The 15,190-nt window shown below is 32.5% G+C and overlaps 1 protein-coding gene across 1 annotated transcript; it reads left to right on the plus strand.

Moving 5' to 3' along the window:
- Positions 1–9,982: 9,982 nt before the first annotated feature.
- On the plus strand, positions 9,983–14,857 carry LOTGIDRAFT_174014 (hypothetical protein; the record flags this gene model as incomplete). The annotated part of the gene is made up of 4 exons (XM_009052046.1): positions 9,983–10,016; positions 12,141–12,364; positions 14,003–14,092; positions 14,348–14,857. 4 exons carry the CDS (start codon positions 9,983–9,985, stop codon positions 14,855–14,857), a joined length of 858 nt encoding a protein of 285 aa, XP_009050294.1.
- Positions 14,858–15,190: the final 333 nt, after the last annotated feature.

Below are 15,190 nucleotides of genomic sequence, written 5' to 3' on the forward strand. Positions count from 1 at the left end.
CCGCAATTGATTCAGTTGACACCGATATCTGTCCACAACTTTTGATACTGTAGACGCCGATATCTGTTAATTTGTCCAAAAATGATATGTAGACACCGATATCTGTTATTCTGTCTACAATTGATATTATAGACACTGATATCTGTTATTTTGTCCACAATTGATACTTTAGACACCGATATCTGTTAATTTGTCCACAATTGATACTGTAGACACTGATATCTGTTAATTTGTCCATAAATGATACTGTAGACACCGATATCTGTTATTTTGTCTACAATTGATACTATAGACACCGATATCTGTTAATTTGTCCACAATTGATACTGTAGACACCGATATCTGTTAATTTGTCCATAAATGATACTGTAGACGCCGATATCTGTTATTTTGTCCGCAATTAATACGGTTGACACCGATATCTGTTAATATCTGAATTTTATGTTTTGTATTTTAGGAGTTATTTCCCATGAATTCCACTTTCCTCATTAGCGAGTTCACTCAATAATTGTGTTCAACAGGCCTGGTTAGGAATGCCACACTTTCAAAAATGAAAAATTAACGGCTGGATTTTTTTTTCAGTTAAAACTTTCAGAGCACTAGGCTACCTAAAGGACACATTTCTCTATATTTTGGTGTATAGTTTTCACACAAATTTGTGCAACAAAATTTTTTCGGCGTACAAAAAAGCGGAATGTCCCTTTAATGTATCTGAAAGTTTTACTTTAAGAATCTAGCCGTTAATTTTCAAACTCCAAAAATATTTAAAAGCATCACGTAGGCCTAATGTTCAGCTAACGTTCAGCAAACGTTTATTTGTCCATGTCACAATGACGTTCATTGAACTATAGCTAGGCCTACATTCACTCAATGTTAGCTGGATATTGATTGACTCTTCGTTGAACGTTACATGAACGTTTCAGTCAAATAATTTTGACAACATTTTCTAGATGGCTCAGAGGCGTGGGACTAATGATCAGACCCCCGAAATAGGCCTACCCTTTGTTCAAGCAAAGGAAGTGGGGAAGCTATAACACTTTATTGTATCCTATTCAGAAACAGGGTAAGTGTGAGAGAGTGGCTTGGTGCTTGTGGATCATCATCTTCAACACCTTTCATCTTCCTGTTCTTGGCATGTTTCAGCCAGTTCCCAATTTGCCTACAAGAATTATATTGGCGTCAGTAGGCTAATATTGTTGATTCACCAAGATTCCTACAAATGACCTTTTTAAGAGAAAAAGGGTAAATAATTAAGTAGGCCTACATTACAAGTGTTAATAGGGCGTGATTATCTGGAATTCCTCCGACACTGACAGTATCAACAGATTGACTCATTTCAAAAATCTTTTCATTTCAAGGAAGTGAATTCGTACTAAAATTGTAACGTTTTTATTTAGATTTCGGGGAAGGGAGGGTTTGATTCTCCCAAATGTACAGGCCTAGGGTGGAGCAGACACTTTATTTAGAAATTAGGATTAAGGGTCTTGATATTGGGTTTTCTTCTGTTCTTATTCTGATCTGAAATCACTGGCTATGTGTATGACCTAATTCATAAAATGTTAAAATAACTCAGTTATTGCCCTTGACTCTGAATATTAGGCCTAAACATGATTTCTGAACCGATATTCATTAAATTTGGTATGTATATATTTCTAAAGGGAATTTCGTGTTGAAGTTGGAGAAGCCTGCGACAATTATGGATAGAGCGGTTTTTTTTCGAAATAAGGTATTCATAAATGCTGAACGAAGAACGTCAGTCTACTCAGCTATAATTGGGCACGGTACGGGTAATCTGAAAAATATCAATGCCAAGAGATTTGACAAGGGACAAGCTGGTAGAAAGGATTCGTAACCCAAAGTAAAGCTATCTTTTCTTTTCTTCCAACCGATTTTCATGAAACTCGACAAAATTGTAGCTCCAACTACATGGCAAAGTGGGCGTATTTGGACGACATTATGCTCACAAAATACGAGATATCGATGTTTACAGTATCAATAACTGTGGACAAAATAACAATTGACACTATAGACACCGATATCTGTTAATTTGTCCACAATTGATTCTGCAGACACGGTTATCCGTTATTTAGTTCACAAGTGATACTGTAGACACCGATATCTGTTAATTTGTCCACAATTGATACTATAGACACCGATATCTGTTATTCTGTCTACAATTGTCACCGATATCTATTAATTTTTCCACAACTTTTGATACTGTAGACATCGATATCTGTTAATTTGTCCACAACTTTTGATACTGTAGACATCGACATCTGTTATGTTGTCCACAATTGATACTGTAGACATCGGTATCTGATAATTTGTCCACAACTGATTCTGTAGACATCGATAGCTGTTGATATTTCCATAATTGATACTGTAGACACCGATATCTGTTATGTTGTCCACAATTGATACTGTAGGCATCTGATACTGTAGACATCGATATCTGTTATTTTGTTCACATTAGATACTATAGGCACTGACATCTGTTATTTTGTTAACATTAAATACTGTAGACACCGATATCTGTTAATTTGTCAACAATTGATTCTGCAGACACGGTTATCCGTTATTTAGTTCACAAGTGATACTGTAGACACCGATATCTGTTAATTTGTCAACAATTGATTCTGCAGACACGGTTATCCGTTATTTAGTCTACAAGTGATACTGTAGACACCGATATCTGTTATGTTGTCCACAATTGATACTGTAGAAATCGATATCTGTTATTATGTCCACAATTGATACTGTAGACATCGATATCTGTTATTTTGTTCACAAAAAATGATACTGTAGACACCGATATCTGTTATTCTGTCTACAATTGACACTATAGACACCGATATCTGTTAATTTTTCCACAAATGATACTGTAGACACCGATATCTGTTATTCTTTCTACAATTGATACTATAGACACCGATATCTGTTATTCTGTCTACAATTGACACTATAGACACCGATATCTGTTAATTTGTCCGCAAATGATACTGTAGACACCGATATCTGTTATTCTGTCTACAATTGACACTATAGACACCGATATCTGTTAATTTGTCCGCAAATGATACTATAGACACCGATATCTGTTATTCTGTCTACAATTGACACTATAGACACCGATATCTGTTAATTTGTCCGCAAATGATACTGTAGACACCGATATCTGTTATTCTGTCTACAAATGATACTGTAGACACCGATATCTGTTAATTTGTCCGCAATTGATTCAGTTGACACCGATATCTGTCCACAACTTTTGGTACCGTAGACGCCGATATCTGTTAATTTGTCCAAAAATGATATGTAGACACCGATATCTGTTATTCTATCTACAATTGATATTATAGACACTGATATCAGTTATTTTGTCCACAATTGATACTGTAGACACCGATATCTGTTAATTTGTCCACAATTGATACTGTAGACACCGATATCTGTTAATTTGTCCGCAATTGATTCAGTTGACACCGATATCTGTCCACAACTTTTGATACTGTAGACGCCGATATCTGTTAATTTGTCCAAAAATGATATGTAGACACCGATATCTGTTATTCTGTCTACAATTGATATTATAGACACTGATATCTGTTATTTTGTCCACAATTGATACTTTAGACACCGATATCTGTTAATTTGTCCACAATTGATACTGTAGACACTGATATCTGTTAATTTGTCCATAAATGATACTGTAGACGCCGATATCTGTTATTTTGTCCGCAATTAATACGGTTGACACCGATATCTGTTGTTTTGTCTACAATTGATACCGTGGACATCGATATGTGTTATTTTATCCACAAGTGATACTGTGGACATCGATATGTGTTATTTTATCCACAAGTGATACCGTGGACATCGATATGTGTTATTTTGTCTACAATTAATACTGTGGACATCGATATGTGTTATTTTGTCTACAATTAATACTGTGGACATCGATATGTGTTATTTTATCCACAAGTGATACTGTAGACACCGATATGTGTTATTCTGTCTACAATTGATACTGTGGACATCGATATCTGTCCACAACTGATTCTGTAGACACCGATATAAGATATTTTGTTAAACTGTTAAACAGAAGTGTCATTTTTACTTGTGTCACATCGCAGGGCTAGATGCTTGTTTTTTTCCTTCTGTCAATGGAGAATCATAACCTTGTGTTTTGATTTTCATGAGCACTGAGACACGTTGTGAAGGTAATGATAAAAACCATAAGGTTGTTAAAGTAGGGATTAATTTAGTGTAGACGAACGAAGCCATATAGCCTACTTACTATCTTACACGCAACGAAAATGATCCTCTTTTGCTATCCAAGTTACGTCCCTTCTGCCGCTACAGTTGACACTTACCGGTCACGCGCCTTCGAAGCTCTGCAGTATTTCAAACCCTCCCACCTCGTATTTAGTTGTTCTAACGAATGGCGAGCTTTTTCTACATGTCGCCTCTATATCGGGGGGTTTGTAGTTCAAACTTACACTTCTATTTAGTTCAGTTTAGATCATATTAATTTATTAATTAAGGTTTATAATTTTGGTTTGGTTTCAATGTATTAATAAATTTTATCCCACCTATCGATTATTGCGAAGTGAAAATTGAATTGAAAGTGATTTTAAAATGAATGAATATTAAAGACCTTTAACACTGGAAAGCACAGAGAGTTTCAAAGAAACTTTATTATCATTAACCAAAACTCTATCGCAAATAAACAAACAAATGCGAATGCTATTTAAAGTTATTGCATTTGTTTTACAAAGCACGATTGTTTGTTTTTTAACTTAACTTTAACTCAAAAAAATATCCAAAAGGCCTAATTATTGACGGGTCTTGGCAAAGCTGTGTGGAATCAATTATGGTCACTCATCGCTGTACCTCGATTTAAAAAAAGACAAAATATTCAACGACCTTTGGCTCTTAATTTCCCTTAAATGATCCCAATGGAATTGCATGCAACGTTGAAAATTACACTCAAGGCCAGGGATATGAAAGTATATATACATAATTATCTTAATAATATGTTATAAGTGATGGCTGTTTTACTTTCAAAAATCGGAATTTTAAACACGTATAGCTTTTACGCGCGGGTTACCTTGCCGCTTCGGCTTAATTAAGTATATTTTTCAAATGTATGTTGTAACTAAATTGCAGTTGCAATAAGACTCTCAAATTATCCGGAATCAGTCGATGTCTTTCATATAGGATATGAAATGGCTTAAAATCGGAAGTTATGAAGAGATCCGGATACTAATTAACTTTCGTACAAAACTGCATAGGTTGAAAATAACAATAACAATGAAACTTGAAATTAGCTATAAGCAATATCATAAGAAATTATTTTTTTGAGAAAATTCTAATTGCTGAATTACCTTCTTAATTTTTACAGTTACGGTGGCAATAAATCAACCTTGTTTTTATTTTTCCTTATTTATTAATTTATATATTTAATTTAATGCCCTGCTCTCAATGTATTGGGACATTTCTTCTTTAATTCAATGTATTTAGATATTTCATTTCAATTGCTATTACAGCTGCATGCAATTATACAAATTCCGATATTGAAACATTTTAAATAGCAACATACGACGATCGGTATGAATCATTGTTTGTTACTTTCAACAGAAACAGAATCGAATCTTGAAACATCCGCTTCTTAGTGCATGGTTGCACAAAGTTGTCCTGTTTTGTGGTTTACTCTTTAAAATACATATTTGATACACAAGGGAATTCAGAGGGGGGAATAAGTCATACAAATTGAAAAACAAAATCAATGTATACTTCTTCGCCCACTAAAATCATAGTTTTCATTGGCTGGTAGGGCTTGATTTTCTTATAATATTCAGTTTTCACTCATGATCAAAGTTCAGAAGATTTCACCTTAGACTGTATTTTTATTAGAAATACCAGTCATTTAGTCCATTAAACCATTCACTTAGGGTGGTCTAAAATCTTTAGATAATTACATGGCAAAATTTTTTATTCTACTGGGATAGAATGTGAGATGGGAACATATTAGAGTCAATAACCAATCAAATTCAATCTTTGAGTTATTTAATATTCACATAATGAATATGAATTAAAGTTTCCACAATAATGATATTGGGTTTTCTGAGTCTTAAAATAGTTACATGGGACATACTCATCATTTTGTTTGTTTACAGTTTGTAATAGTGAATTAGGTCATGTGAAATCGAGTTAAAATCTGTAGTTCAAGGATTTTAATAAAGTATAATCGAAGATAAATGTCTAAACCCCCTTGGGCATGATTTCAGTATGTTGACATCAGTATTTCTAGTTAAAACTTCATTAAGTTAATCAAACAAACGCTTATAAGTTTGGAGAGAAAACTGCAATTCCACATGTTTATAACTTGCAATTATAATGTTTTACATATTGATATTTGACACCTTAAAGCATATTTAGTTCTTAGATATTTTTTTATCCTTTTACCATTAATTCAATAATATTTAAATATATCTGTTTGTTATAAGTTTACATAAACCTAAAGTTTTTTCAATTAAAACAAAAGCTTTTGTCATTTTATCAAGGGTTTCCACCATAAATTTTGAATATTTTGCTTATAAATCATATACTTATATAAAAGTATTAAATCCTCAGAAAATTAATAATTGATTTTTATGAAAGTATGCTTTTCACATCCTGCATACTAATTGGTAAATATCTGGAAATAAGATACAAGGTAGGGTCAACTGTGTTTATTGGTTTTAAATTTCGGGATGCGTATTGTGTGGGTTAATTCATTATAGTGAGTAATTAATTCACTTTTTGAATTTGTATGTGTTATTATCATAAACGAAGTAGATTCTTTCTTTGAAGTTTTCTATGTCAAGCTTCATAAAAAATATGATGAATATTCTTTTGTCAAATACAGTTTTGCAATGGAACAAGATAGATAAACAAGTTAACTCTGTGTACACTCCGAAAGGGACACCTAAACAGTTATTACCACCCAATGATAATGTCAATATCGATGTATGTTTCCTGCTGCTAAGCTATCATATCATCATAGTTTCGGAAAAAGATGAATTCAAAAATACATTGAATCTATATTTATGTTGTCAAACTACTATCTATTATTTGCTTTTGAAAGGTATTGCATATTCACGTAGTAAGAGGACTGACTGTACTGCACTATAAGCAATCATGTACTTGATTCATTATGTTCAAGCTGTTAATCTTAAATGTATTTTTAGACGATAGATAATATATATGCGTAGCAGTCGTTGCTGGCAGGATTTTAACAATTTTCATCATCCACTCCCACCATACTCCTCTGAAATGAGTACTTCTGGTGAATGAGGTTTTTTTTTATCTCAAAATTAATCACAATTGTAAACCTATCTGATGCAGGTAGACCAGATCCGTAAGATGGCGCAATAATTGTGACAAGTTCCACTTAAAATAAACCTTGGGTTTTACATCTTAGTCTTAAGCACTTTGAGGAGGAAAAGGAAATGGATAATGTCCTGTGATCTATGATGCTTTTGTAGTCCGCTCTATATGCCATTAACGACCCTTCAACCATTCAAGTGTTAAAGTGGTTGTAAATGAAATGAATGGAGTTTTACGTCCTACTCTTCTGCACCTTGCGGGCTAATGAAGACGGGCAACGCCATGCAGGTTGCCATGAGGGAAATTTTGCCAGGACAGCGGCATTAGCCTGCTCTTTTTCAATTTCCAACTGTCGAGGGATCTTTAACGTGCACAGCCTTTAGAACACGGGGCGTCAGTTTATTGTCCCATCCGAACGACTAGACGCTTTTTCCATGTCAGCCCCTCTTACCTGCATCACTGACAGGGGGAAACCGGGTTGAAAAATCCGAAGGTATTATCTCGACCTATGCCGGGATTGAACCCTGGACCTTCAGGTTAGCGAGTAAGCGTCTAACTCACTGAGCGGCTCCCTAAAATGGTTGTAAAGAGGTTTTCTAAGTTTATTATGTGTATGGGGGATTTCGTCAGCATCAATTCAAATTCCAATCAGACGTCTATGGTTCCTACAATTCCACAACTAAACTAAGTGTTTGATGACGTCACTAATCGCAAAATATGCTTTATCTCAGTATATAGGAGGTCATAAACGCTTAGTTTTAAAAAGAACCACAGACGTCCGATCGAAAATTTGAATGGTGCAAATTTATGCTATCAGTAATCTGTGAATGTAAATTGTTTATTTCAACAGTAATTTTATACAAATAGGCTAACACAGGCAAGAGAAAGTCATCCTTATTGCTATAAGGATAAAAACTTTTTTTTACAATCCAGTAAAATTTGTATCATCATTATTGTTTCATATTTCATGAAATAAAAAGCCTTGCAAACGTTCTGAAGACGTCTGGTCGTGTAGGTAGAATAATGACCCAAGACACCGTTATGGTAAAGATATAATAACTCTTAGGATAACCAAATCATTATTATAACTTGGGCATTTTTCAACTAAGTAAAAATGGCTTGTTCAAGAATTTTTATGAATGGCAGGAGATATTAACCATATGTGGCAAATAGCTAAAAACCATTAGTTGTTATCACGTATATAGAAATATATTAAATAAATAGTAATAAACTATTATACAACCAAAGTAACATTAAAAATGACCCTAACCCTAACCTATTTTAATATCTATGGACAACATAAAAATGACCGTGTCTTATGAAATTTAGAATGTTTTGCCTTGTTGTAGCCAATGGTCTCCGAAGGATCTGACGAAACATGGCTAATTTCGACCAGTATGATTACCATGTTGGTAATAAATTGTATTGTCTCGGATCTTGATGATAAATGCATGATCTAAGCTCTTAGGACTTTGTCTGGATGGTGGATGTCTTGAGAATAACTATTTTATTGCAAAGAACAAACATGACCAAGAGTCATATCCATGGAAAGAGACCATATTTCATCCGAATCTGACAGAATGCAACGCTTTTACAAAATGAACCACAGCCTGATTTAGAATCAGGACATATTTATCGTGAAGAGTTGGAAAAGTGTCTTTTCACAATAACAATCAGATAAAGATCGGACTGAATGCTGCTTTCCTAGCAAAAATACCATGTAAATGGGTATCACAATGATTCAATGGTTATACGTTGGATAACGTTGGTTATATGTTTTAGGTTTTAGATTAGTTATTATTGAGAATATTTGTATTATTAAAACCATTTAAAACAAAATTATCATTGGATATGTTTCAAATAAATTTTACTACCAAACACAACTCTTATTTTTTCAAACATTCGGCTTTTCTAATTGAATACTTTACTCGAGAAATTTTATATTAGACTTTCGTTAGTTTCATCAAGGACCACGGTCGTTTTCAAAAGCCGTTTAATTTAACCAATTGTCATCATATTTGTCTCTTCAATATCACCCCAAATAAAGAAACAATTATGAAGCGAAAGTCTCTCTCAAAACAACTTTCATTTATACAGCTATTAAAGTATTTCTTGTAATTTCATATCTATCAGGGGTGGAATATCATTGTTGAAAGGAAATTGGTAGTAAATTAAGTATAAAAACACCGGAAACGATTGACCTCTTCAAACTTCATTATATCATATACTTTTTATTTTCCATATTTGTAAATCTTCAAAACCTTATCATAATAGCTATATGACTGATCAGCCAGTAGAAAGAGAGCCCATGATGAAATATATTATAGTATTATACATTTAAAATGTTTCCGTATTATTGTAATTTCTATTTGCGGGGGGATTTCTCTGTTACCAGCAGATATCCAATCAAACGATGTCTGAAAAATAATAACTGAACCGACTAAAACTTTTCTGTGGGCTTCGGAATCTTGGAAATTTTCTGTAAGCCCAGAATAACATCTCCGATCCTTATATAATGAACGTGTTGTGTTCTCTCATTCAATTCAAATTCATCTTTGATCGTATAGAAAGCAAAGAAAATTCATTGTTTAGTGTAATAATGCAAGGCAATATGATGTTTTATGGAATGATTTTCTTATTATTGGGTAAGTCTATTGACATGCATTGTACTATTATTTGATTATAGTTCTTCACGAGATAACATCATTGTATTTAACATAATAAATAATTATTTGATGTCAGTTTATTGAAAATAAAGCAGTAGGACGGAAAACTGGAATTCTTAAGGTCGTAAAATATTTTGGGTTTCTATTTTATTTGATTGAGGGACTTAGTTATCGAAATGTGATATATATTTTTTTATCATTATTTTGTTCTGCATAATGCACCGATACATACTAAATAAAGACTACTGTAATATTAAGAAAAAGACCCCATTTCTCATAATGAAATAAACTTCAAAATAATTAGAATGTTTTAGTTTAAATAGAAGTACTATTAGACTAATTTCTTAAATCATATGAAATCATTTAAAGAACCATTCTCAGTCAAAAAATACTGAGTTGGTGTCTCAAACGACTTTTTTTTGTCAACTTTGTTCATATAGCTAATAGTATAGAAATATTCTAGTAACCCACAGAAAAAATACGGAAACAAAAACCAAAGTCTGCTATGCATTTCCATTGAATATTAACAAAATCTTTATGAAAGACATGTTAAATATTAAGAATGCTGACATATAATGGTAATTGTTTTCATTCAAAAACCAATAACAAGCAAGAAATTTGATGATACAAAACAAATCCGTTATCTAATAATTATCATATGATATAGGCTATAGTAAATCCTAATTGTACGTAACAAATAGTACATGGCCAATAATGTATTTCCCATTAGTATGATATTGCCATAAATCACGATAAGTCGACCAATGAAATGTTCACATTTAAAAATAATTTCTAAGATGGTAAATATCGTCAATACAGCGGGCAATCCAATTTATCCCGTTTCATCTTACGCTCTTGTAACGTTCTTTGACCGTACTGATGTGAAAAACCGAAAAAAACGAAAACGCTAAGAAAACGTTTTGCTAACTGAACAGAGGTCTGTACCATCTTTGGGTTCAAATTATACTTACTACATAATTCAAAATAAAAATGGCAAAACGAAAGGCATGTCAAGGTCCAAATAATGCAAAAAAGATAAATATCTCTAAGATATTTGACATAATCTCAATAAAAGATTTATTTTAGATTTCAAAAATCACATTTAACTTAAAACTGAAATTGAACTAAACATAGGAATAGACAATGCCCGGTGCGGGATGATAGATACTGTACAAAATACGAGTACAAGGTACGGGTCCGGTGCAGACACGATTCGCTTCTTCTATTTTCCACTGTATCGACAATCTACTCCCATCTTTACATTGAAAGGACGATGGTCCAGAAATTTCTTATTAATAAAAACTTTGGATATACATCAAAACCTAACATTAAAATCTTTATTACAGCTATCTAAACGTTACATAGCTTTTTGTATTTTTCAACTAAATAAATAGTGTATAGGTTAATGAAATGTGTTAGTAAACTGTTTTATTAATGCACTCAACTGAATAAACGATATCAGAATTAGGGTTAACATAAATTAATAAATTAGAAATATTAAAACAGAACCTAAAACATGTTGTTACCCAGAGTTTCTTCAGGCAACTGACCTATTTCAGAATACATTGCTACTGCAGTTTGACCAATAGTGCTGCATTTTGTTATTGTAAATTGAGAAATTCTATGTTTTTTTTTTTTAAATATATGCAATTTCTTACAGTTTGATATGGTTGTTTTCTTTGTCAGTTTCAAAATGAAATAGGAATGGGGAACAGTCTATAATATTACCATGATTTATTTGAAACAAAATACGCCTTTATGCTACGTTACACATGATACATTATACATTACAAAACATATCGGCTCTGCGTTCATTAAGCAAAACATTTCGTTTCGTAGCATTAGGTCGTTTTCTTGTCATTTCATATTGATAGGTAACTAAAGAGACCACAAAACTATTTTTAAAAATTACTTAATAAAAGAGGGCATCTTAATGTAGGTTTGTCTTGATTCGTATTTCATGAAAATTCGGTAGCAATTCAAAATGTAACATTTCAGATCGATCTGGCCATTGATGTTTTTTCTTTAAAGTTATATTCCTTTAAAGAAGTATCCATATTATCGATCAATTTATGTGTGTTTAATATTTATTTTTATTTTCAGGGATGAAATCAGTTTTGGTTATATCCACCAACGCCTCAGAAGCCGATAACGTTACGAAATCCATAAACTTACAAGTTGAATATCCATGCAAGAATGCGAATTCATATTCTAAGGAAAACTGCTCAGGTAGCACGCCCAGTATCGCTAGCGTTAATAGATATTTTAGATTTGTTAATGCCTTAAAGAATGATATTAAAAGGATTGAAAGAACTTATAATGAGACGGTAAGAACATTAAACAATATAGAAAATATAGTAAAATTCACAGACTTAGTCTGAAAATCTGATTCTTGTTGTCTTTCATAACTTGTTATAGGCCGGAAGTTTTTTTTTTGTTTTTTAAAAAAAACACCTCATGCCAATCTCCGATTGGGTTTGCTGATTCAGTATCATAGAATTCACAGCTTACAAAGTATTGACGTATTTACAGTAATGTATAACTATGTTTCATAGTGGCTTATCTCTGGTACATGTTAAAATACGGAAGTTTCTCTGTAAAGTCAGTGGATTATGAAACATAAACATCCTACCTAACTTGATATGAAAAAGGGTTGCCACACTTTCAAGGTCCGCTTTCATTTCCTGTCAATACGCCCTCATTGCGTGGTTAGATCAATGTTTGGTAAAAAATGAAAATATGATTAAGGTGATATACATAGATAAGATTACGAAATTAAGAGTGTGCCCTTCACTGAATAAAGGGCCTGTGAATGATATAAATTATACATTGAAATAGGTCAATGATTATAGTTTTCTTTCATGGATTGCAAATATTTATTTATCGATTATTTAAATGCAGATTGAAAATTAGCTTCAAAACAATTCGCATACATTTTGATTACCTTTGCTTTGATGAAGATGCAAAATTAGGCACAAATCTTTGTTTTATTTCTCCAAAATGCAATTTTCAGAAGAAATAACTAATAGGATGAAGTTGTTGTTGGTGCATGATGTAACTTAATGTATTCTATTATGACGAATGTTTGTGGATTTCGGTATACACATTGTCAAATTGTATCTACCTACACTAATCACTAGATAAGGCAATAATTTGCATGTGTATTGATTAATAAATGAATAACTAGATATGTAAATTTGCATTGAGGCATAAAGGTTCAAGCTGGTGGGTGTCTGTTCTGCGAAAACCAAGAAAATATCTTTTTCACTCATTTTAGTATGGTTCCTACTCATTCGTTTAATATTTCAATTATTAGTCTTTGATGTATACAGTAGTATTTAGTAGTACTTTTACCATTACTCACTGTAATATTTACGCTTAGCGACATATTTCTAGCCCCACTTTATTCGAGATAAAATATTTGCGGGGCGATAATTTATTATGGATACAAGATCTTACTTCCTCCTATCCTATGAGGTTCTTTGATTTTAAGTGGGAATATTTAACATTCTTATCAAGAACCTGTCTGTAGTCCCGCACAATAGACATAATATGGACCTTTATCTTTATGAGTTTCTATCATAATGCATACTGTTACATTTATGAGAACATTTATGCTGAGTCATTAAGATAAAAATTTCAGGAATGTAAAACCATGGTCACAGAACTACTCATAGTTTATAATTGTACAATTATACGAATTCGTATACGAAGTAGTTGAATAGCCTTTTCTGAAGTACATAATTTAAAATATTTATTGTTGCTTATACCAACTTACCATTTGTTAATGTAAAGGTGTAAAAATATGATATAACTTGCGTACGGAACTATGTTTTCTCAAAATATACAACATAGATTAATTATAAGCTACATTTGAAAATATACAAATATTTTAATGCCTAAGTATGTGACTAAAAATTAATAAATATCAATTGTTATTTAATTTCCGTATATTACTCTTCCAGCATTATAAAATTTGTCAAAACGCAGAGAGAATGAATGCAACTATGGATTATTTGAACAATAATAAGTTCTGTGAGATACCTTTGACTATGGTAAGTATTAGGCCTTAAATGATTTCCTTTTCTATCGTGGAACAATCTAACATTTTAAAATCATAGACAATGCGATAAAAAATAATTGTGTCGAGATGACACAAAATCTATTCTGGTTTCAGATATGAACCCTTTACCAAGACAACTGGTCTGGAAATGATATTGATCAAAATCAATCGTTCCTTGAATCGTGATTTCGTGCTTTTTGATTCTCGTGTCAACAAGATTTTCTAATCTTTGAAACGTTTTCTGTAGGTTGACCAAGATATGAGCCATTCATCTCCCAACATGCGCCAAATAACTAAATGGATTCTATGGTTGGAAGAAGCTGAGAAAAAGGTTGGTTCATCAGAAGAACTTGGATACAAACTACACAGTATCGGAGCTTACGCTATGAAAATAGCCTGCTACCAAGGAATCAAGCATTGCATTGAAGAATCAGACGTTCAAGATGTTATCAACTGTACATTGCCCCCTATTGTGGCTAATGCTGACCCCCAAGATTTGATTCCAATATCTTGTCATGTTTTAAGTCACATCCATAACTACACCCAAATCCTCAAGAGATCCATCCGCCTTCAAATGAGACAAGCCAAAAAGAACAAGAAGAAATGTAAGAAAGGGGGGAAAAAATCTCGAAAGAACAGAAAAGAAAGAAACAAAAAGGCCAGAAGAAACTGTAAAGAAGGAAAGAGGCGAAATATGTCCAAACGTAAGAATGGTACAAGACGTGGCTGTAGAAAATGTAAAAACCAGAGGAATTAAATATTTGGCCGTTTCATACCCGATAGCAAGTTGCTGTCATTAAGTAAACGCTATGCGTTGCAACAAACAGGAATTAGGTTAAATGATTATTTTTAAACCTTGTCAGGAAGAACAAAAAAATTCGAAAGATTGATTTTTTAGTATATTTTTCGATTTTTTGGTGGTTTCCTTTGCAGAACAATTATTTTGGTTAGTTTTATTTCAAAAACCTATGCATCACTGTCAAGATCATTAAACGTAATTCCTGTTTGTTTATTTTATTATCTATGATAACACAAATGTATGTGCTACGCACACTAAACTAACTTAATATATATTTATTTATTTTAATAT

The sequence above is a fragment of the Lottia gigantea genome (assembly GCF_000327385.1).
Source record: "Lottia gigantea unplaced genomic scaffold LOTGIsca_179, whole genome shotgun sequence".
Classification (NCBI taxonomy): Eukaryota; Metazoa; Mollusca; class Gastropoda; family Lottiidae; genus Lottia; species Lottia gigantea.